This window comes from Calonectris borealis, chromosome 6, assembly GCF_964195595.1.
Source record: "Calonectris borealis chromosome 6, bCalBor7.hap1.2, whole genome shotgun sequence".
NCBI classification, from domain to species: domain Eukaryota; kingdom Metazoa; phylum Chordata; class Aves; order Procellariiformes; family Procellariidae; genus Calonectris; species Calonectris borealis.
Window position 1 is genome coordinate 31,633,919 of NC_134317.1, and position 24,602 is coordinate 31,658,520.

The following is a 24,602-nucleotide window of genomic DNA, read 5'->3' on the forward strand; positions in this document are numbered from 1 at the left end:
CTTCTTTGTAGAGGAAGGCTGGTCCTGGTTTCCCCTGATCTCATACACCTACGGAATGTCTTTGCACATCCAGCTAGCTGTGTGATGTAGTATTTAGGGGGAAGAAGATGCTGTCTGATAGAAGGAGTGAGGAGTTTAAATCTGGAAGCAAAAAGAGCCCCTTATTTCCGTGCTTGTTGGAGTAAGTCTTTTATATAACATGCTTTATCGAAAAAGGGCTACGTTTGTACAGAAGGAGGTGCCAGAACGCTAATAGAAGTATAGTAGCTCATCTGATGGGTGGGACAGACTTCTGCATGCTATTCTGGAACAAAATTAACCCTGTGTGGGAGTATAATACCTAGCATTGTTAATTCTTGACATTTTCATTTTCTTCCCTATACGTCTGGGGCTCTTGATGAGAGGAGCTTCAGCTTCTTTTTAAAAATTTGTTTTGTAGAGATAAAAAATAAAATCTTAGAGGATTCCATCAGAAGCTTGTGAGCATGATCCTGTCTTTGGCATGAGAACGTGGAATAGACAAGAATCCAAGCATTTTGATTTGCTGGGAACAAAAAGAAGCTGATTGGTAACTTTGGGATACGGTATTGCTCTCTGAAGCGCATTACTTTGCGGGTGTGCAGGCATGTGACAGTGTGATGGTACGTGGGTCTGTGTTGGTTTCAAACAAGCCCGGGGCCTCCTGTGGCCCTTTCGTTATTTCTGAGCCTTTGGCGCTGAGTGCTGGTGGGGGATGTGTGGAGATGGGGAAACGAGAGAACTAGATATTAGAATTCAGTAGCAGATTTAAATTAAGCAGAAACCTCAGTATGTTATAAACTTGTAAGGCTATATATACACTATGGCATGTGGCTGGACCATAGTCATGCTCAGCAAACCACTGAATATTATAGGACAGTTCATATGTTTTCTAATTCTTCCCAGAAAAAAGAGGATTTCAGTACTGAGTAATATCTTATTACCCCATTCCTACTATCGGCAGCACAGCAGTTTGAACTTGCAAAAATAGCAGATTAGATATTTCCTTGAAACTACATTTACTGTTTAGTGTCTTACTGATGTTCTGGCAGAACAGCGTAGGAATTGACAGAAACTGGGGTTGAAAGTGACTTAAGGGAGCTAACGGAGTTTAGCGAAAGTTATGAAAAAGCAGTGCTTTCCATTAGGCATCCTATGAAAAGAGAGATGGGAAAGGAAGAGAAATGCCGAAGCGGGAACTACACACTGAACATGGCTTTATGAGCTGGGAGGAATCTAGGGTGACCTTTCATTTGGGGCTTTGCTTCCTTAGGAGGAAGAGTTAAGAACAGAAGTGAAAAAGCTGGTAGTAGTAGAGATAATGTCCTGACCTCTTGAAACTTAAGTGTAAGGTGCATATCTCAGAGTCAAATATTCCTTGCAGTGGTGGAAATTTAAATGCAGTGTTCTGGTAGTACTGTAGTAAGGGCAAAAATGTAACTAGAAAGGTTTGTCTCAGTGTAAAGGCTAAGTGAAATGCAAAAGTTAAATGGGCATCCAGTTGTGTGATGCAGAGTCCAAAATCTGCACACACAATGCTTTTAATGTTCATAATTGTTGGTGCTGTTAGCTTCAACAAGGGATTCTTTACAAGAAAATTAAGCCATGTTTTAAGTTACAGCAGTGTAAATAAAGTCAAATGCTTCTGAAGTCAGTGGAGTTTTCAGTTTCCACTGATGCAATTGAGGACAGAAGTTGAAACATGATTTTTATTTCCAGATGTATCTCAAGCTACATTTCAAACTTGTTTTCTGTGAAGAAGCAAATAATCTGTTGAGAGGCAGGTTGGGAGCATAGGTAACACAGCTTCAGATATGTTTATCTATAGGATCAGTAACCACTGTCGATTGTTTGCAAAGAGCTTGTTTGGGGTGTTCCATCCACGTAATTTTTCATCTGTGTCCTAATACGGAAAAACAAACTCAATACAGCTATTCTGGAGTGAGTTATTTAGCTACAGGAGAGATAGACCAAAGCCATTTTACTACAGAACATTTTTCTTTATATGAAAGCCATCCATTTGCAGGATATTTTTTGTTTAATGGTCTTCAGAGTAATTTGATTATTTTTTATAATACATCATAGAAGCTTGGGTTTAGGTTCTCGCTTGCTTATGTGAATACCTGAGACACAGTGACTTAGACTGGGACAACAAAACAGAAATTACCTGTAGGAATCCTCCTACCTCTGCAGAGTCGTGGAGAAAGACGACCTGTGTCCTCAGAGGACAGAAGCGTGGGAGCTCTGAGACTGAAAGTGGGAGGCATGTTTGTTTTAATATATGTAAGATTTGACCTGGTTTCAAGTACTTTTCTTAAGACCGGAGGAAGGAGAAGGCTGCAGAGAGTAGGGAGACACGTGAAGCCTGAGGTTAGGAGCCTTACAGTAGGCTACGGTGTTGCTTTAGTTGTATGTGTCTGTGTGTGTGTGTTTGACTGAAGGTGGGGATGGCAAATATCCACCTTTTTGGCAAGGACTGAGAAGTTGGTCTTTAGCTTGACGAATACGTATGTGTATGAAGGAAGGTTTTAAAAGAAGGGGAAAATATTTGTTAATTTGGACTATTTGTGGTTGAAATACCATAAACACTTCGATGTAATAAGAGAAATACAGTAACGTTTTGTTTTCAGAGAACTTGTTAGAAATATTACTTGAAATTAAGATTCACATATTTTTGCAGAGGAGCTTTCTTTGTGAGGTTTTCATGTAAAAGCAGGATTCCCTGTCTAGCTACATCCATAAATCAAGGTGGTGCCTTTTTTTCTTTGGAACTTGAGGTAAAGAGTTTTGTTTTTAAAGCATAAGGTGGTTAGTACTTGTCTGTAGACTTTTAAATAGTGCACAAATGCACAAGATTTTTCTTTGATTAACTTTTTTTTTTTCATTTATTAACAAGGTGGTTATGTAGGAACATTCATCAGAAGCTTTAGAAATTGTGGGAGATTTATGATGTCATATGATGTCATTACAGCAATACATTGCATTGTAAAACTTCAGAGCAACGACTGCTATACCACCAGGGTGAATAATGAAGCATTCATTCACTCCTACCAAATCCCAACATCAAATATTCCACAGGCTCTCTTAAAACAGAAATTGTGCCTATAGGAACATATAGTCAGAAGTTACGCTTGGGAGGGTGTGATCAGAGTACCTCAAAAGGAGCAGTAGATAATTCATTTCCCAGAAGTCGTTGTGTTAAGACTGCACAAAAGCTACAGACTCTCTGAGGTAAAAGCTCCTCAGAAGGAAGTGGCTGAAAAAATCTTGGCTAGCTCATGGGGAGCTTGTGAGAACAAGTACTGGAGGCTCAATTCTGCTCTGTTACACCATCCTACGTTTGGACTAGTGCCAAAGACGAGCGCTTTCCCCGCTGTGACTAGACTGGAGGGAGTACAACTCTGAGGGGTCAGAGCAACCAGTGACTCGACTCTAAACCACACATAAAATGAGTTTAGCAATCTTGGACTGTGGAACAATGATTCATTTTATAATATGACCACAAAATGTAGCTGAGTTGGTAATGATTGCTTCAAACAGCTCGAGAAACTGAATGAGCGAGGAGGAGTCGGGATTACCCTTAGCCCTACTAAGTGTCCTTGTTGGGCTGGAGGTCAAGGCTTCCCGGTTATAGCTTTTGCCCGGGGCTGCAGGGGCAGGCAGGGGAGAGCTCTGCCTGCAATAGAGACAGACAAAGGTCTCATTCTTCAGTGGTAAACGTGCTTTAACAGCCACCGCTGTATACTAACACTTAAAATGAAAGGAAATGTTAAGTCTGCTGCATGTTACTTGTTCAGGATGTTAACAGCTATATGGCAAATACATCTATAGTATAGGAGGGAGAGGGAGATACAAGGAAACTTTCACAGCCATCCTTTCATATCTGTAATTACATCCAGACTTAGCAGCAGTGTCATTTCATTTTGCAGAGGAGCGGGGCAGCCCTTGAAGTGAGATTTCTTGGTGTTCAATCCCACACGGTAGAAAAGGTCCATTGTGCTCTGACCTGCTTTAAAACAAACCATACCAAACCGTGCATGCATGCTCAGAGAGCCCCCCCTTTATATAGACAACTGCCATTTGTTGCAGGGGTTGCTATGGCAAACCGGGGCAGAAAATCCTATCTTGATGTTAAAGCGAAATACTTAGAAATTGTAAGGAGACAGATTTTGAGAATATAAATTAATTAAATGGCAGTAATTGCATTATTGCACTATCTTGCCAGGGAAATAGCTATTCCTGTGAGAGACTATTACTGTGTTAGGTCTTGGAGCAGAGTGTAATTTTTTGAAAGTGCTTTAGGTTTTCCAAATCTGTCTTTCTGCTTTTATTTCATTCTAACTAGTGGTAAACGGCAGCTTACCCCTGCAAAGGTGGTCATCATCCTGCATGCTTGAGTTGTTAAAACTGTAAGAAGACTGAGTAAGCATTTACAGTTTGGGTTTAAATTGACAGAAATAAATAACTTTAACCTCACCAATCTGGCCCAAGTAGCTGCTTGGTAGCTTGCCCTGTTGGGATCAGTGCCTTTGGATTGGGACAGGAAGCATTAGGCTTCCTCCAGATAGGAGTCCTGCAGCCGTCTAATGTGCCTTTTGCTCCTTGACGGCTGGAGGTGCAAAGTGTCAGGCAGGTAAGAGATTTCTGTGGTACATTTCTTCATTTGCAAGAAAAAGAAAAAACTCAGGGCTGTTTTATGTTGCTTGCCTTATTTTTTTTCCCTTAATGCCTCTGACCTTCCTGTAGTTGTGTCCTGCTTCAAATCTCCAATGAAAGGATGAAAAGTACACTTCAGAAACAGAACTGATAAACTGGATGCTGCCTAGCGTATTTTTAGTCCAATTAGAAAAGCTGCTTGGAAATATTTTTTGCTTTTAATGCTGAAAACAGGCAGTTCTATATCTTTATATCTGTAATAGTTATTCATTGGAGTATTTCCTTACATTTTTAAGTGGGACTATGTTATGGACCTTTGATAATGTTTGGGGAGAAATGAAGACTAAAATGCCCACTTCCCACATTTGAACGAGAAATGTAGATTTAAAAGGAGAAAGAGATCAAATCACTACCTATGAAGAGAAATGAAAAATGGTTTTTGTAAATATGTTATCTCGGACCTTGAAGAGCCTCACTCAGTTGACCCGATGAGTGTAGTCCTTTCTTTAGTCCTTTCTGTACACCTTTAGTGTAGGTGTTCTCCAATCATACTTTGGTCTTTGCTCAGTTATCTCAGTTGATCAATCAGCCTCTGGTTGGCTGAATGTGGGCACAGGTCAGCGACTCTGCTTTGATTATGCCGATATTGCCAGTCTTATGAATTGACCATCTGCTGTTTGCTTTTGTGTGCATATTAAGAATCGGGCAGCAAGAACATGGCAATAGCCTAGGATTAATACTTACGTCAAAGTTCATGACCTCATGAGTCTTCTCAGTTTCTCCACTGCGTATTTGTCTTCAAGAAGTCATCTTTGGGTGTGCTACTAGTACCGCTTGCTGCAGTTGGTTGTGCTTCTGTCAAATTTCCAGAGTTCATTTTAGTGCATTGAGAGTGTCGTTTTGTATGTTCCCCTTGGGTTCCTGAGTAGGCAGTAGGCTGTCTGATGCATCCAAGGAATGGAATGGAATGTAAGAAAGCTTCTGCGTTACGGATTGAATTTGATATGTTTGGGAGAGGGACCAGCAGCTTCCCAAATGGGAATTAAAAAAAAAAAAGAGAAATGTAAAAATGTTTATAACTAGCTCAAGTCAGCATCCTCGTGTGGAACTGGCCAAGTCTAATTCAAGATGCTTTTCATGCCACCGTCTTTGCCAGCTACCTCTTAGATTAAGGCATTTGCAGTGATTCAAGAGTTCAACTCGGTGTTAGAAAAAGAAAGGCACTTCTTGTGGAATATCATTAAAAGCTGAGCCAAGTTTTTTCTCATTTAATATTACTTACTTGAATCCACTGTCTTTCCTAGTATTTTGTGCAGCATTATTCTTTCTTGTTACGTTTATCATTATGCAGCTGAGAGATTTTTCACTGCATTACCTGGGTTAAAATGATCTCATGTTCAAGGCTAAAATTAAGGAGTTTTGAAAACCTGGGTATTCTGATTGTCACTAGTGCAGAGATTAGGTATAGATGACTGAGTGCTTTGAAAGGGAGCTTTGTATCCACTTATCAGCTTTTCTTATCCTCGTAAAAGTGACAAAGAATCAAATAATTTTAAAAATATAAAAAAGGTTAATTGAAAACTACTTTTCCATACATGTTGCAGTCATTCCTTATGGGTAAACATATGTGTAAAACATTGTAACTACACCCACAACATTCATTCTTATTAGATGAATACCCTTTTTTATACTAACTCTGCATGGTAAGTGAATAATTTCTATCTTAAATTCTACATTTTTCCTCTGTGGTTACAACCAAAATTATACAGATTGCCTGTGTGGAATTATATCCCGAACTACTTTCCCCCACGGTATTTTTAAACTTTTTGACTAAATGATGTGCATTATTTTAATTACAGCACATAACAATTATCTAGAAGCTATTGGTTATTATGGCAGTCCGAGCTGCCTCTTAAGTCCTTTTCCTCTCGCAATTAACAAAATAATAATTGTTTCAAAGGCAGGCAGGGATATGAACCCCAATCAAATCCTAGCAGGCATGTCATTATCGTAGCAGGGGAAAGCAAAGGAGCAGGTCCCTCCCTGGGTGAAAGCATCGGGAAGAAACGGGTGGTTGTATTTGTTTTGGCAGACTGAAGCTGTCGTGAGCCCGGAGTCCCAGCCAAAACCAAGTGAGCTTTGAGTTGACTTGAGCCATTTCTCAAATGTTTTTGTGAACTCTCGCTTTTTTTTTCATTCCCCATATTGTTTTAATTATACTTCTCAGTGCTGGGAACATCACACCAGATCTTCCATGTTTCGGGATTATTTGTGAAAGGATTTCTCATCAGCTAATAGCCATTATTTCAAAAAATTGTCATTGGTTGGGTTAAAATCTGAGCTCAGATGTGTGATCACATAAGGGAAAATTCCGTGGAGACTTGGAGTGGAATGAAGCCCCCTCCTTAATACTTTTGTCTAACATATGTCACTGTATTAAAAATAATTACTTTGGTTCCTTAGAGGGGAAGAGGAAGGGTTTTTTTTAAAACTTGGAATTCTATATTGAGTAGGCAAATAAACTCCTGAGATTGCTTTCATTTGAAAAGGATATTTTAAATGGTACCTTTTACTTGAATGTTGGCCAGTTTAATTTAGATTATTGCTTCTGACAATTAACCTCGTGTTGGGCTGCACTTGTCTCATTAGCAATGTGGCGAGTGATGAACTTGGATTCATGAGGGCTCAGGCCTCACCTGGGAAACTCACCCACTGGGGCTCTGCTGCTCTGACAATTAACAAATCCACATAAAAGCTGTCCATGGAGGGCCGGGGCTGGGGGATGAAACAAATATATTAGTAGTCTTATCAAATTCATTGAATAGTTTTGCTGGGAAAGAAAGTTAAACAGAGAGGAGGCATGGGCACAGGATTTAAAAATATGTCGTTTCGAGGTGATCTGGTTTTGGTATTTTCCTGTTTCAACTTTTTCTAGTTTGAGACAGAATTTCTTCTTCAAAATTTATCTGCTTTGAAAACAAGTTTTTACATAAAAGGGGAACAGGGTGATAGAGAGTAAGGATAGGGCTAAATAATTAAAGAATAAAATTCTTAAATTCTCTTTTAATGTAATGCTTCATCTGCCAGGAAATGATCAGTTGATTTGTTTTTCATTTAAGCAAAACCAGTTATGCAAGTTGTGGTTTCATGTACTGATTTCCCCCCCTTTTTCTGATTTTTATCCACTGAAGCAAAATATCTGTTACTTCTACAGTCTACTGATCTGTGTTACACAGGGAATATTCAGGAAAAAAGGTCATCTTTTGGTGGTGATTTTGTGAACGAAAGGATTGAAGATAATTTTCTGCAATAGAAATAATGACCTTACCAACTTTGTATAGTTGAAGGCTTCTAATCTAAACATCATCAGAGAATGACTACTAGTGTTCAAATCCCCAGATGAAATACAAAGAATTTTCTGGCATTACTAGGAGAAAGAACTGGAAAAAGATTATTTTTTTTTTTTCCCCAAAAAATTTTTTTCTTCTTATGTTTTTAATTTCTTAGTTATACCAATATGCTGCATACCTGTGTCTAAATTTACATACATACATACGTATCAACTGTATAGTGTCCAGAATTAATACAGATAGACATATCTTTATATGCAGGAAGGGGGAAAAGTGTTAGTCCCTTAAAGTAAGTGTTTTATTTTTCCCCTTTAATTTAAATTCACTTTGCATTTTGTTGTATCAGCTCCCTACAAATACTTTACTGCTTTTGCTTTGAAAATCAGTAAGGAGAGCATGATTTAAACTGACTGATCTGTTCTCTCCCATTATGTGGCTATGCATATAATATTTGCAGCCACTTAAAGGTATTATACATGTTATTTAGAAATAGTTATTCCACTGAATATTTAGTAATGTATACATGAAAACTGATCCAGAAGAGACTATATGAAAAAAGATTTACTCTGGCAGTAAAGTGGGTCATTTTAGTGGAAAAATGAAATCTTTTTTTCTCCCTGACTACAGGGAGAGATGGGTCTGTGCAGCCGGCCAGTTAAATGTGTAGCCCATATGTGCACAGTGAGGAAAGCTAACGCTGAGGTGCGAATGTGACTGGCAGAGATCGCCGTGCCTGCCTGCTGTGTTCCTTTCTCATCTACAAGGGTATCTTCGCCCTGCCCTGGGAGCTTGCACCTTTGTGTTTTCTGGGCTGCTCTGTACTGCTGCTGTACAGGCTGAGTGAGCGTGCCTGCTGGTGGGTACCCTTGGGCACGGCTCTCGTGGAGCAGGCGTCCCTCGCTCATCCCGGTAGACTTAGACCCATGGCAGTCTCTAGTGATCTCCTCTTCCTCTTGTTTATAAATTTGGGTAACATGCATGGTAAGAAGATGGGAAAAAAAGTCATGACTCAAACTAAATAGAGTGTAAGTCGTTGTCTCGGGGGTAGGAGGAGGGGATATTAGAGGTTTGTGGTCTGGAGATTTATTCCTGTAGAGCTGGGAGGAGGCTGGCCGTCATTCAGAGACAGAGCAGCGTGGTGTGGGCGGGAGGAGGAAGGCGACAGTGATGTGGCCCCGGGTAGGTGGGTGAGCAGGCGCTGACCAGCAGAGCTGCTTGCCATGAGGGATTCTCAGCCAGGGTTGAAAGCATCTTATGGACTGTGACGAGTCTGAGCTCTATTTTAGCAGAAAAGAAAACCTATCCATTTACTTGTAAAAATTAACACTATTTTCATTGTACGGGAGACCTAAAGGACTGGCAACAAGGTTGAGACCATTTTCTGGCTGGGGCAGTTGTTGGTGGAGGGTTCTGCTGTCTCACTGAGGTCGAGGGAGGGTGTGTATCATTCTTGCCCATCAGCCTGTCAAGTCTATCTGTCTGTCGTGAGATTCAGCACTGCAAATTCCCTTTCCCCTACTGGCAGAAAACACCTCAGCCGTGATAATAGCATAATTTTGCAGTTCTACCAAGGTCGCTCTAAAGTTTTAGACATTTCATTACATTTGCTAATTTTTTCCTTCAATATAAAAATTACTCAGAAGATGCTTCAGATATGACATTCCTCTTATTTAAACAGGGCACATGCAGGCACACGACACAGCTAATGGAATATGAAGCCTTTCGTACACTACATACCTGGATTAAAGCTGACTTAAGTCCTTAATGTCGTGGTACCTCCATTTCATTGCTGTTTGTAAAGAGCTTACATTAGCACAGCCTAAAGACAGAGTATTTCCATTATAAACTGTTATCTTAGTTTCTATAAATTAACAGTGTTTTTTAGACATTTCCAGATGAGGGGCCTCCAGATTTTAAGTTCTCTTCTTTGGGCATGCAATGAAAAGCATTTCACCTTAGAGTAGGTAAAGGAGGTAACAGAGGCGCCAGTATTTTGGGCCACTAGCAGTAAAATTACTCCTAATTGTGAAGATTGGGTAGAACTTCATTTTCAGCATGACTTGATTGAACAAATTCTCAAATTTCATGAGAGCAACATGTTTAGTCTAGAACAGTGTAGCTAAAGGAAGCCATTTCTCACAACATCTTATAGATTCATCCATAATTTATCCATTTTATTTAAGATTATTCTCCTAGATTACAATTTTAATTGTGTGGCTTTCACCTTTTACATCCACACCATAGTGGTGCCTGGTCACACTGACTGGGACCCTTATTGCATGAGCTCTTCAAATGAGTTATTTTGTGATAAACTGTAAACCAGGGCCATCACCTGGGGAACATAAGAGCTGTTTTAATGCTCCTCTGATTGGATTTTCATCCACCGTAAACTCAAATGAGAAATGGAGAAAGGAGGGTATTTTCTGAGACAGTGGATTTTTCCGGGTGGACATGCATTACGATGGGTGTTTCATCCTCACCTACAGTGCTGCCGATTAAAAAGGCAGGCAGAAAAGCAGAAAAACCTCTACTTGGAGAGCTACAGACCTGAAGAAGTGCTGGAGCATCCCATGTGGTAGGTGTGCTGCCTCACCTCTTTACTCCATATACTCTTTTTTTTCCCTTTTTTTTTTTAACTGTTTAAGAAAAGAAGAAATTTCAAATGGTTTGAAGTCTGAATTATTTTAGTATTTTAGGCACCTCAGACTTTTGGGATAATTCTTTAGTAATAAAGTTTCTACTTACTCAGAAAGTCTTTATTTCTTTGCAATTTATACCTGTCTTAAGACCTGCAGTACGAAACAACCAATAATACTCCATGTCTCCAAATGAACAACAGACTTTGGGGGAGTAAAATAGACTTTCATTAAGATGCAGATACCCACAGTGCAACCCACGTCCCACCACCTGAGTGAGTGCCAAGAGCAGGGAATAGTTATTGGCTGCGGGAAATGACTGTGTCGGCAGAAACCAGATTGAGGCTTTTTCTCCAGGGTGACCTTTGAAATCAATCAGATTGTGAAAACGATAAACCTCCCAAAGCCGCCTCTTTGTGTTGCGCTTGCTGTGCTGGTAGTGCTCCCTCAGTGCTGAGGTTTACTCTGGCTCCCTGTGCGAGTAAGGAGAGGAGGATACATCTGGATTATTGGAGGGTCGTTCTGCCTATTCTTCAGGAATGCATGTGCATGCAGTGTCTTCATCTTCCTACATAAGACTTTGAGAAGTACTGTTATTTGTATCTTATTATCTCCTTTACTATGATGTTGTTAGTTGAAATCCCCAGTCAATTACTGTGTATTTGTGGTACGGAGGAGAACGCTGGCAGCAGTATAGGTTGTACCTTATGGTGAAATGCATCTTTGGTAGATTCCAGAGATTTTCCAGTATTGTACCATGTTCTGAATAAGGCATCATCCTGATGTATCTTTATTTAGCAATGTTCCCCAGAACTGTCATCGGGCCTCTGGATTCCCTTTCTGCTTACACTCATGTAGAAGCTGTGCATATGTGGGCCCGAGACACCTGGGGCTTTGGGAGATGATTAGAAATGACAGTCTTTCCTCCCTTTTTTCTTGAAATATCAACATGGGGGATTTTTTAGCTCTTTGCATTTGAACATGAGGCATAGTTTAGGAAAGAGAAAGAAGTGGTGAGAGCGCTGAGCTCTTGAGGAATGGAGTTCTACTACAGAAATTGGTTTAGTACAGGAGTGGTGGTATTAAACAACCATTTCTTTCACCAGAAGAGCCATCATTGGGGCTGTTGTGATAACCTATCTCTTAAGGTGTTTTCAGTGCCACAAAGAAAAAGAGGCCTGAGAGTGCTGGTGTGTTGCCTTCCAGCTTGGTGGGTTGTGAAGCACTGTGAGCTACTTACTGGAGGATGGATCTCAGGAGGTACTAGAGCTCTCCACCATCTTATGAGGGTATTTGCAGTGCCACCAATGCTTGAGACTTTTTTTGAGTTTTGCAGTGTCTGATGGTGTCCATTAAACTCCTGTACTGGTTTTGTCTGAGATAGAGTTAAATTTTCTTCATAGCAGCTTCACAGCTTCTCTGTCCTGTGATTACACGAGAATCTTAGCTGCTCCATAAAGAAGCAGTAAATTCTGGAAATGCTTCAAAGCATGACGTGCGCGTGCTGCAAACCTCCAGATCCAAAAGGTGAATAACTCTTGCCAGTCTTTGCCATGTGCATAGAAAATTATCATTCAAATTAAAAAAAATAGTTCTTTCTGTCTTTCTATCTTTCAGTCTTTTGTTCGCAGACTGAATAACGTGAAGATGAAAATGCTAACAGGATCCAAAAAGGGTCTGGTGGCTTTGTAAGGAAATAGGTTCAGTTCTAGGAAGATGTGGGCTAAGAAAACAAATCTGGGTTCATCTCAGCATAATGTGGGCTCATCAACGGTACAAGGGAAAACTGTTTTTTCTGAGTCTGGTAACAGTTCCTGCTTGCTCTGAGTCATCTCCTCTAGTGGTGAACTACAGTCTTTTTTTTTCTCCTTTGTTTTCTGTTGATAGGAAATGTAGCATAGTTCAGTAACCAGCAAAGCTTTATTTAGCCTTGTCAGAAATGCAGAATTGTTTTGCTCTTCGTTGGAAGAAAAGAGGGAGATGAGGAACCTGAGAATTAGGTTATTGACTGAAATGAGTGTCAGTAAAGGAAAAATTTGTATTGAATTTAATTGAATGTATGTGAATTTACAATGCTGCCCAAGTTAGGGACTAGGATTATTAAAATGTATTTTGAAAAGAAATATTGCAACCTTAAAGATACTATTCTCTGTCTCTCTCTAGTAGATCAATTTGAAAAGGAAGGGTAAGGTTTGATCCTTTGCCTTTTACCCATTTGCGAGCGATGGGAGAGACTTGAGCCTAAAAGTCAACAAACGCTCAGTCTTTGGTCTATTGCATATTCTTAAATATATGTGTGCATGCACATTTACATATGGATAATTTTGCTTCCTTGTAATTTTTTAAAATAAAAATTCTAGAATACAAGTCTTAACCTCCTTTGTTAACTGCTTTGTGGTGGATCTAGTTCTTAACTGAATGTCGTTAAAGATACTAGGATGAAGCCTATGGACATTGCTTTGTTTTGTATGGACTGGATATGCTCTTACAATAATGCAGCTACAGAGAGCAAAGGGCTTCTGAGTCAAATTGCAGAGGTAACAGCAATCGTGTCTTCGCATGTTGCATTCATGTTGAATTAGTGGAAGTAGTTGTTGTTTGGGGTTTTCAGCAAAGTCCCTCAATCCATCTCTTTCCTCAGCAATACATGCTTTTCTATCCTGCTGGTTAGATGCTGCAGTTAGATGCTAGTTAGATGCTACTAGTTCTTCAATTGTTCGTGTTGTATTTTTTCATGGACGTCAAGAACTGAATGTCTGGTGGGAGGAAAGAAAAGACAGAAGGCAAGCCAAAAGTAGTAATTTAGTGAAAAAACGTTCTGCTAATCTTTGTACAGCGTAAGGAAAACCCCAAAAGACACAAATCTTAAACTAAAGAGATTAAGCTGTTAAACTACATAGGCCAGAATATGAATCTGCATTCAGTTTAGGGGTTTGTTTGTGCAGCACAGCATGCTGTGTGTCCTTATTTTTCTTTGGACTTGAGACCCATGAATTTTCAAATCTACTTGTAGTTGACTCAACACAAAGATAGTTGGCTACTGTATGTCTGCAGTCTGAGCCAGACTTTCTGTGCTCTCTGTAGCTGTGTTACTCTGAGTAGGCAGGATATTCAGATTCATACAAGGCCAAACAATGTCCGTAGGCTTAATTCTAAGCCTATTAGCCTCTACAATGTCCTATTAGCAATGCTCTTTTATAACCTTTAAAATGTGTTTTATGTATTCAGTTGCAATGCCATGTTATTGTGCTTTTTTCCTGCTCAGTGGGCTGTCTTTCCGCGTGAAGCTTATAGGCGAGCATGGAAGCTGGGTGAACTGAAGGAGTCTGAGGCACTGGCACCTTTTTAAAAACAGATACAGGTTTTTCCCCAAAGAAGGAAAACATCTTCTGCTTCTCCCTCTCTTCTCCATTCGAAAACATCACAATATAAAATCCAAGAAAGGCTTCTGCAGGGTGGGGACTAAAGGCTGTCCACTCAGATGCCTTGTCCTCCTTGCTGGAGGACAAGTGAGGCAGGTTGTGTCAGGGGCGTTGGGCTGGCAGGAACCTGACAGAGGAGGTTGGAAAGCAAATGTTTGTGTAAAGTTCTGGTCCTTTTACTCACGGGCAGCCCCTTGTAGGTCATGAGGTGGCAATACAGTCACCGAGTGCAGGATTTGGGGTGAGATGATCCAGGCATCATTTGTGGCTGTTAAAGAAACACATGCAGTGGAGAAAAGCACCACCTGTTGAGTACACGTGCATTCAGGTTTCTTAGCAACTGAGGCAAATACACTAAAGCCCCAATTTTCAGCTGAGGTGGAAGCACGTTACAGGTCCTCACTAGCAGTGTCTGCCCATGCTGGCTCTCTGGGAGGCACTGAATTATAGACAGGAGCCGGGGTCCCGGTGCCAGGCTGGGGGATGGCAGAGAAGCAGCCGGTGTTCTGCCAGGGAGCCTGGGACTCAAAGAGAGGCAGGTGCTGTCCACAGCACAAGGAACAGCGGTGGTTTTAAGATGTCAAAGCAAACCTCCAGGCATGGCAGTAGCTAAGGAAGCTCTTTGATCAGTGAATAGGCTGAGTTGTGACACTCGTGATCTGGATTTCAAAGGTGTTGAGCAGCCACTGCTCCCTGGGAGAGGCACAGCCTTTGCTCCTGTGCAGCTGAGCAAGCTCAAGTGTTCCCAGGATTGAGCTGGGAAGGATCTTACCATAAGAGTAGAAGTTGCCGAAAAGACAGTAATTTCATGCAAAAATGGGGAGAGTGCCATGCTTTGGGCTTTATGTGGGGATGATGTTAGTGAAGGAGCGGGTGCTGCAACCCTGTGGGCTACTGAATAATACTGCTGGGAGAAGTAGCCCCGGTGTGATGGTGCCTCTCAGGAGAGGACACCCTGGTGGGGGGTAAAGCTGAGCTCCAGGCTGACAGGGTTATGAAGGGCCACTGCTAAGAGCTGCTTAGTATCCTGGGTGCAGTAGCCTTTCTGTCATGATTTTCATGACTGAAAAGACTTCATGCCATGGAAGTGATGTTTAAAGGAGTGGTTCTTTCTCAGACAAAAGAGAGAAAAAGAGGACTTCTCTCTCTTTATTCATGTATTACTTCTTGCTGTCCAAGGTAAGTGCAGACTTATCCCAAAAATGCCAAAAGAGAGATGTTATGCAGGGCTAAATGTGGTTTTCCTCAATGGAGGTAATAGTTTTAAAAGTAAGACAGAAAAATGTAAAAAACACTTTTTTTGTAATATTTTGTACCTCCTGTGCTTCCTCACCCTTCTATTTATTTGAGGTATTCATGTTCTATCATATAACAGTTTTAAAAATAATCCCCTGCAGTAAATAACATCAACCCTTTTTTTTTTCCTTCTGTTTCCTTACCAATTATTGGCTGTTTTTTCAAACAGAATAGGGGGTTGGAAAATTAAATAAAGACTTCCAAAATAACAAGCTTCAGAAAATTTTATTTAATTTGTGGGTTCATTCTGTTCTCTCTCTCTCCTCCCCCCCCCCCTTTTTTTTTTTTTTAGATCTTTATTAATTTAGTCTAGTAACTTAGTGCCTATATTAAATTAATCTAATAAAAGTCAGGGTCCTCACATAACGTTTCCCAAATGTGAAGCAGCATCTATTACATGAGGCACAATCTTTTTACAGTAAAATGTAAACCCGATATGTAGAATTACAAGGCATCAAACTGTTTGGTCTATGTTATTTAAGTCAAATACTTGAGTACAGTCATGCTGGAGGAAAGGAATTGGCAACACTAGTATTTAAAAAATTAAAAACTCAAACCAAGCTTCATATATCAAAGCAATTTTCATCTGTGAAAGTACTCTGAAGTTCAGCAATTAAACCTCGTAACACTAACAGTCTTTCTATTGACAGTTACTTATATCCATGTTTCTATGAACATTTTAATATGTAATCATATAAATATCATATATAATGATATAAATACAAAGGCTATATTAAAGTCTGCATATTGATACAGATCTGAAAGGCTAGATATGAGTGTTTAAATTGACCAGCTCGTAGATGCGTTGTTGCACCACAAAATTTCATTCTGTAAAGCACCGTTGGTACCCATAGTTTATGACAGCGTTTTAAAACAGCAATAGCAATAGCAAAGACCTCCAGCAACAGCAGTACAAGGGGCTTTGTGCTGCCAGAGCTTCGGGTAGCTCGGCCGTGCCTTCCCCTTGGGTGAAGGTCACCCTTTTGTGCAGAGCCCTGAAGTTGCACAAGTCTGACGAGCTGGGGTGGAGTGTTCGTCATTCAGGGAGTGTGGGTGTTCCTGTTGATTTGTGGATGTGTACATCACAGTGTAATCACATAGTTTATTCCTGTTCTCTCACTGAATTATTTATTATGGACTGAAATGAGGAAGGAGGGGGATTCTTTTGTATTGGCATAAACATAGGATTATGTTCATTGTGTGCTTTCAGTCACTAAATCACTGATATGTCAATTGGCATAGTACAGTGCCACCTCACAGGGATGTTACGAAGCTTAATTAATTAATGTTTTTAAAGTGCTTTGGGATCCTCTGATGAAAGGCGCTTTAGAAGTGCAGGGGAGGATTATGCTGATTATTTTTCCCATCTATTACCCCAATATGTCACTGATTGAAATTCAGTAGAATAATATGGGCACCCTTATAATGATGGGCAAAGACAGTATAATTTTTTTTAAATTGCCATCAGAGCTACAAAAGGCAGCTCAAAAATATAATACAACAATTAATATAATCAGGGGGTTTTTTAATTGTTCCCGTTGCTTTTTTCTCCTTTCTGCTTGAAAAGTCATTCACTTTGCTGGATTAACAATAATAACTACAAATTATGCCTTTATGTTGTTACAGTTTGATGATATGCTACAGCCAGGGCACAGGTTAGAAACACAGGCCGAGTTGTTATGTACTGCAGGGTAGTGATTTCCTCCAAACTGATTTATGGATAAATAATTCTATGTACTTATTACATGGAACAGGCAGTTTTTAATTTCTGTAACAAAGCACAGCTGAACAAAGGAAAATTACATGCTATAGCATAGGGACAAGATGCCTCTGAAGAGGATAAACAGATGCAATCAACGTCACGAGAGCCTACCCGTTTTGTAGGGGGGCCCTGTCAGTAGTGGCTGGTAGGTAAATGACTTGATGGTCCTGGAAGCGGGGGTTTTATTCAGTGTTTTACTGAGGTCTTTCATTTGGAGTTGTAAAAGGAATCAGAAGTGTTTGGGTGCTAACGCTAATCTGCAGTTTCTCCTGAGTTTCTGTTGTGTTGATAAGAGCTGCTGTTAAAAAGTAAGATGTTTAAACAAAATGATTACACTGAACTCACAGCACGGCAGCGAACGACAGTTGCGTTCTTCATCCAGCCTTGTGTTTGCAGTCGGACACTCTCAGACTGTGATCCTGGGACACAGGGAAGCGAACGCTAGGACATCTAGTACAGCTCTGGGACGGCTACAGCCACGTGAGGCACGGCTCTGGTCCGGTGTAACTCTGCAGAATCCAATTTGCTGAAAACATTTTGAAGGGGTAAATAAAGCCCAGGAGATCTTCTGCTGGGTTGGGCACTGTCTATTCCCTCTGCCTTTCTGAAGCTCACATAAATGCCGTGTTGTTTGCTGTGTCTGACTGTACAGGCACGCGTTCTTGCCTGAGCTGTATGTAACTTGTACTGCTACAGTCTGCAGCAGCGCTCACCTGGCGTTAGAACATGGAGCTGTAGTGTAAGAAACAAGCTTCGTGCTTCTCCAGTTTCCAGCCTGACTGTGTCCGTCAATCCACAAGGAGAGCAATTGTCTGCTTTAATACCTCACCCTATATGAGTCTCAGCAGGTTACATTTGCTTATGCTGTAGAAAATGAGAGGTTTTGGTGTGGTGTTGTGCATCAGGGATTCAAATAGTTTGTCAGCTTAGTGTTGACAAGTGCTTTTCAATGTTTGGTAAGGAATCAGTATTCTCTGCTATCCTCCTTTTCCTCTTTAGCCAAAGAACTAAGAACTTCTCTTTCCCTCTCTGTACATATTTGGGCAAGTATTACTCATGATTCATTTTGTAGCTGTCTCCAGAAAAATGTTGAGGTGGGGGTGGTGATGCTAATAGGAACATCCAAAATGTTCTTCATTTGATCCCGTGACTTAATTTTAACCCTAGCAGATTAGCATTTTAAATAAATTGCATTAATGCTGTGTGACCCTCCTACAGGTATCCATTTAAGATGGAACTCGGGTATGCTCATAATTTGTGAAAGATGAAATCAGGAGTCTAACCATGTGGGAGCAGGGGATGGTTTGTGAAGGGAGCCAGTGACAGCGCGAGGCATGTTCTGGTCCTGTTTGCTCTGGTTAGCTGCAAAAAGGAATTTGGAAAATGCCCTATTTTAAGAGTTTGATTTTACAGTAGTGATGTATTGAAATGTCCATGAGATGCCCCAGGAATTCCCGTGGGACTATCCAGATAAAAAGTTAACTGTGCAGGTGACTGGGAGATGCAGGACTCGGACCTCATTCTGTTTATGACCAGGAAGTGTCATAGCTAGACTATCATATATATATCCTAAACCCCAGATGTGGCATTCTTAGAACAAGTGTACTGTATGGCTATCTTTCTGTTTGCAAAGACAAATGAGGCTTCTAACCCATATAGGTAAATAATTTTCTGGGACAGCATAAGCTACATAATAATGAAAACGATTTGCCGGCTTAGATGTGCTTTTCCAGGAAAGCAGCTTTTTGCCTTTTGCTGTTGTTATGCTCCTGATTAACATAGTTATTCTAGAAGTCTGCTTTAGCCCCAACCTTGCATCCATTCAGTTCACATCTCACTCGGGTGAAGTCCCAGTAATAATCCCAGTGCTTTGGATGCATCACTCTTTCAGGTGACACTGTAAAATAAAGGTCATGAAGATCCTGTGACAAGTTCTGCTAGATATAGAGGTCAGCCATGATATAGCTGGTCAAGCCTTCTGTTCAACGTATTGTTCTGCTCTGACTTGCGTAGTTATCACTTTCTTCTGCAAAGGAGCTGCATTTTAAATGAAACTAAACTGAAGGCATTCTGGCAGGGTGGCACATCATTGGCCTAAGTGGAACGACAGCAGTGAATTGCAGTGGTTGTTATGTATGACCCTGACACTCGAGCTCACAGAAGTTTGCTGCTAGTGTGTTCTTCTGGGAAAAGGGAGTTATGCAAATTTAAAACTAGGTTACTCCATCTTTTTTCCTTATCTGCGTTTTGATGAAGCTGAAGCTTAAACTTAATAAAAACCTGTCTGTAGAAGGATGTGCATTCAAGAACCTACAGCCAGCATGGATAGAAAATCCCTTCTAAAATACGTTTTGGAAAAAAATTTTTTCGAGAAAACTGTTCGGGCTGTTTATTCTCTTTGTTGACTGACTGGCCTGGGCTGCATTCAACTGTTTCTAGATGAGTTCTCGAGAGCTGTTCCAAAGCTTGAGTGTGTGCAAGCCTTGAAATCTGTTGAACTTTCCGTTCAAAAAACTCTTACAGGAAAAGAGTCCCGAAGGATCATTGATAGAGGAAAGAGAACCAGACTCATTAACAGAAGAGTTTTGTGAACTCATGAAAGATGTGCTTTCGGGTTTCCTGAGCAGTCTGATCTGCTGTGCGTTACCCACACATAATTTTGAGAAGGTCTGGAGCTGACAGAGGAGTGATATTCCTGGAGCAGTAGTATATTCATTAATAACAGTGACCTTTGCTCATTCCTGTCCCCACTCCCAAGTTGCAGTTGTGGTAGGATAAAAGCTCAGTCAGGCCAGTTAAAGTGATTTCTTTAAAGGCCTAAGCTGTACCATTTGGAGTCAATGAGAGGAACAGTAAAAAATGTGTGTGTGGAAGTGACTCCTTGCTACCATGCTGTTCTCATCTTGGTGTTGCTGTTACGCTAGAAACACCCAGTCCTGGATGAGAAGGGACCTTTTTAGGGGCAAAATTTTGGTCTACTCAGATTTTACCGAGGAGTCATTCAGAGATGTCTTCCAGCGTGCAGAGAATACGTTCGCTCAACAAGCTGGCATCATCTTCCTAAATGTAGCCCAAGAGTTGCCGTAAGTACAGTGTCGGTGCCATGAAATAAACCACCTGTGAAGTCTGCTGAGGAGCTGGATGGAAACCATGGCTTCTGGCTATCGTTTGGACCAGCTTAATGTGCTCTGGAAAAAAAAAATTTCACACATCATATCACACCGGCTGAAAAAATAGTGCACATCAGCAGTGCTGTAACACAGAGTAAAGGACTCGCAGCAGGTGTTAACGTGCAGAGGCACCCAGCATTATGGTAACACCTGTGTTTGTCTAAATCCAGCCAAAACAATTTCCTCTCCAGTTGTAGAGGAGGATTTAAAAAAAAAAAAAATCTACCTAACTTCCAGTAGTAGCAGACATTTCCTGTAAAGCAATTTGCATAGTATTTCCCATGGTGCACTGTGGCTACGCTGTGGTTTTTCTCTTTTAAACTTTTTTAGTTTGGGGACACCTTTGGTAACTTCAGTGACCCCCGACTGTCTCTTTGTCTCTCGCCAGCATTGCCAGGCCCGAGCAGTTGCAGATGGTGTGCTCTCTGAGTGCTTTCCTTAATTGAATGAAAAATAAAGCCTCTTGTAAAATATTACCAATTTAGATGTGACTTATGGGGCACATATGATGCTTATTTTTTCAATTACATGAAAACTTGGCGTGGTTAAACAGAGGAAGCCAAGTGTTCTGTGAAGCTGGTATAGATTTCTGGATTTTTAGGTGATTTTGCTTTATTATATAGCAGAAGGGGGTGAAGGAAGTCGGCAGCTAAACTGTGTTTTCCCAGCATGTATTTCACTCAGTGGACCCTTGATGCTCATTTCATGACTAATATATGCTGTACTATATGCATTTCTTGTTGTCACCAGAGATAACATTAAGTAAACTATCCCCTTAAGAAAAACAGCTTTTCTTGGCAAGTGGAATATGACTCAAGGAGCCAGCACCGGAGACATACGGTGCTGTGAATGAGTTCTGTGTGTTACTCTACTGGATCTGAGTCCAGGCACTATTTATACTGCAGCATATTCAGCACCAGATTGTTAAATCTTAATACTGAAACAGTGCATCATTTAAATGTTTTTGTTCTGTTTATGTCCCATTTTCAAGCATTGGATATCAAGCAACACTTACTAACTTTTTGTTTCATTTGGACAAGCTCTCCCCTTGCCAAAAGCTTTCTAATCTGCTCTTGAAATATTAGCCTGTCTGTACCAGCATGTTACAGTGAAATTTTGTGCCACTGAGGATGAGCTAGGTTGCTTTGAGCTTCTTTCAATATGTGGTGATAGAATACCTTGCAAAGCAATACGTCAATGGTAAATGCAAACATCTAAGTGCTACAGAGAAGGAGTTGTACTAAAATTATTTCCTCCTCAACCTGCGTAGGAATGGGGAAAAAAATACTCCATAGCAGTTATTTCATGGGCCCGTAAGCATCGTGTTCTGTCATTGTCTCTACGCAAGAAGCTTTGTTTCACTGTTTCAGGGGTGGTATTTATTTTATGATTGTGTTTGGGAGATCAGGATAAAAGGCCTTTGCCATTTATTTCAGTTTGATTAGTTCCAGAGCTGGTGAAGAACTGGGAGTAGAAAGTGAGGAGGAGAGAGTTGAAGTTTCTTGGCACAGCATCCTTCAGATAGCCAGAGAGGGTTCTTGGAGCTCCTGTTAAGGAAGTAGTTTTCTCACCTATTACTGTATTTCTGGCAGTAGAGTTACAGATGATCTTTCTGAAGATCAAGAGGTATATAAGCAGACCTCAAAAGGCATCAGTTCAAGTGGGAGAAAAGGTGATTGGTGTCTTGTGGGGCTGCGCTGAGAAGAGTTATGTGAGCAGAACAGTGGGGCAATGGGAACATGGTGGAGGAGGGAATAAAAGCAGTAGTTGCAATAGTGCAGAACAAGGCTGAACTGCTTTGCTGTCATGTAAGATGGCACTGTGGCTTTCTTTGTTTGGTGTCTTCCTGGAAGTCATTCCTGGGTATTAGTCATTGTTTTTGGTGTGGGTGGGCCCTCTGCAATTGTCTAAACAGAAATAATACCTCTGCACCAAATGGTTTACCATCCAAGTTTACAGTCTTTGTGACAAGCTCATCCAGAAGAGGTGATGATCCCTATTAAAGAATGAACAGAAGTAGAAATAGAACTTACAGCATTCCCCCCGCCCCCAAAATGCTATTTTGGATCTGCGGTCAGCAGCTTGCAGTTGTTTTTTTCGCAAAGAAAAGCAACCATCTGCATAGTGCAACTTGTAGCTGGGAGTGAACTCTTCCCACTTCGTGGATTTCCAGTGCCATCCATCCACACTGGGAATCGTACCATGCTTAGATTGTAACTGTGTGCTGAAAGCCCACACATAGGAATTTTCCTGTTCAAGTCAAAACCAATGCATTTATTTACTGAAGGGTTTTGTAGACTGCAAAATCAGGACTATAGAGTATTTAAAGCTTGTTCTAACTTAGAGAACTAGGCTTTAGTGGGATGATGAAAGATGTGAAAGGAGGAAGCCTCCTGTGCTTCCTTGAAGTAATTTAAGAGCCAGGAACATGTCAGCAACTCTCTGTTAAGAATTTAAAGTCTATTCCTACTCTTCCCCATTGTTTGCTTCAGGAGTCAGAACAACACATCTTTTTGAGCAAGACTGCAATAAACCTCAAAGCAGATCTTGAATCTCATGAACAAACAAGCTTATCAAAGGGTTTAGTAAATGGCCAATAAAATATAAAGTATGAATTTTTTGTTTTCTTTTCAGGAATAATCAAGCTTGGGAGGTGGAATCCCCTCCCTCTCAGTTATGTGACTGATGCACCAGATGCGACAGTAGCCGACATGCTACAAGATGTCTATCATGTTGTGACATTGAAAATCCAATTACAAAGGTGGGTGTTTCTGAACATCTGTCCTTCTCTATTCTCAGAGCTGCTCTGTCGATTACAGCGTTACTACAGAGATTAGCACATCCTGTCTTCATTAATTTCTGGTCTTTTGATGAAATGAAAAGAAAAATGAAGAGAAGGGTGGGTCACCTGGCAGCTTTTCGGTGCATGTTCCAACTGATTTTGTATGTTTTCTGAAGTAGCAATATGGTAGCAGAGGGGGGAGGGGCATCAGCTCAATCAAGTAAAGATATGGGGCCTTTAAAGGCAGACCTTTTCACAATCCCTAATTTAATGGATTCTCAAGGCCTTATTGTATCAAAAAAATAAACTCCTTGCCTTTTTCCAGGGGCTGCATTGTGAGAATCCAGGTCTTCTACTGCCAGTTGCTGAGATGGGGAGGAGGGGATCTTGTTGACTTTCCTTTTTTCTCCAGTGGTCTTCCCAGTGAAAAAGCAAGAAGATGAGGAAGGGATGTCTTACTGCAGCTCCATTTGGCATTTGGAAAATATTTTCCTTACCTGAATGCTAATTCTGATTAGAAAAGCAAAAGCTCCTGATACTTTTACACTTACTTGCCCTCCCTTCCCCCCCCCCCCACTTTTTCTCCCCCTTTCTCTCTATTGGCCTCCAAAAGAGTCCTCAAATAGTTACTGATGTCTGCGTAAGGAGTTGTGGCAGGTCCCTGGCAGTGCATGGCATACTCTAGACCTGCTGGTAAGCCTACATTGCGCAGTCTGCTGTAGCTCTATGGCCAGGACGTGTCAGAGGAAAGAGGCAAAAATGACAGACAGCCTGGAATAATTTGCCCACAATTCTTTGAAGCTTGACTTGAACAGAAGAGGGGTCCATCAGGACGTGTGTCTGTGTCCTTTGGTGGCAGGTACATACCCTCCAACTGTTCAGTTCAGTTTGGAACTTGGAAGTAGTTGGTGCCTCACTGATGTTAACCTCCCAAACTGCAACATTTCTTTCCTGTTATATCTCTGATGGGGCTTGGGGTTTCCCATTCCCACTAACAGGCATTTCCTTGGTTTTATATACTGTTATCATTTCTCGGCTAGACTGCATCTCCACAGCATAGTTGTAAAAGAGCATCTACAGCCTATAAAGCTAGGGCGCAGTAACTCGTCTCCTCAGAAGTATGAGCTACCAGGAGTCCATGCAGCCTATTGTCAAGTCTGTATTACTGGAGGGTGTCAACCCAAGATCAAGGTCTCATTCTTTATCTTCAAAGTGCTTGAATGCCTGGATGCCGTGTAAATAAAAGATAGCCCATGACTTTGAGATAAAAATGGTCATTGACTACTTGAACTCCTGAAGCACAACTGAACTTTCAACTCTAAGGGTAAAGCTGGGCTGTAGAGGCAGAAGGCAGAACCACCTCAGAGGCTGATTGGAGAGCGTGCACTAAGTTTTTCAGGCATGAATGGCAATGACAAGCTTCTCCCAACTTTCTGATGTGCTTCTTTGGTCTGTCCCCATGTATGTAGACATAGACCATAAGCTTGTTAAATTAGAAGAGGCACAAGTC

The 24,602-nt window shown here is 40.9% G+C and overlaps 1 protein-coding gene across 2 annotated transcripts in view; it reads left to right on the forward strand.

The window, feature by feature from the left end:
• The window catches only part of SATB2 (SATB homeobox 2), a 130,887-nt gene that overhangs the window by 33,848 nt on the left and 72,437 nt on the right, over window positions 1-24,602 (forward strand). For both annotated transcript variants that reach the window (XM_075153591.1, XM_075153592.1), the window contains one exon: window positions 22,945-23,071. In XM_075153591.1, the coding sequence (XP_075009692.1) occupies window positions 22,945-23,071 (127 nt within the window). The remainder of the gene's footprint in view (window positions 1-22,944; window positions 23,072-24,602) is intronic.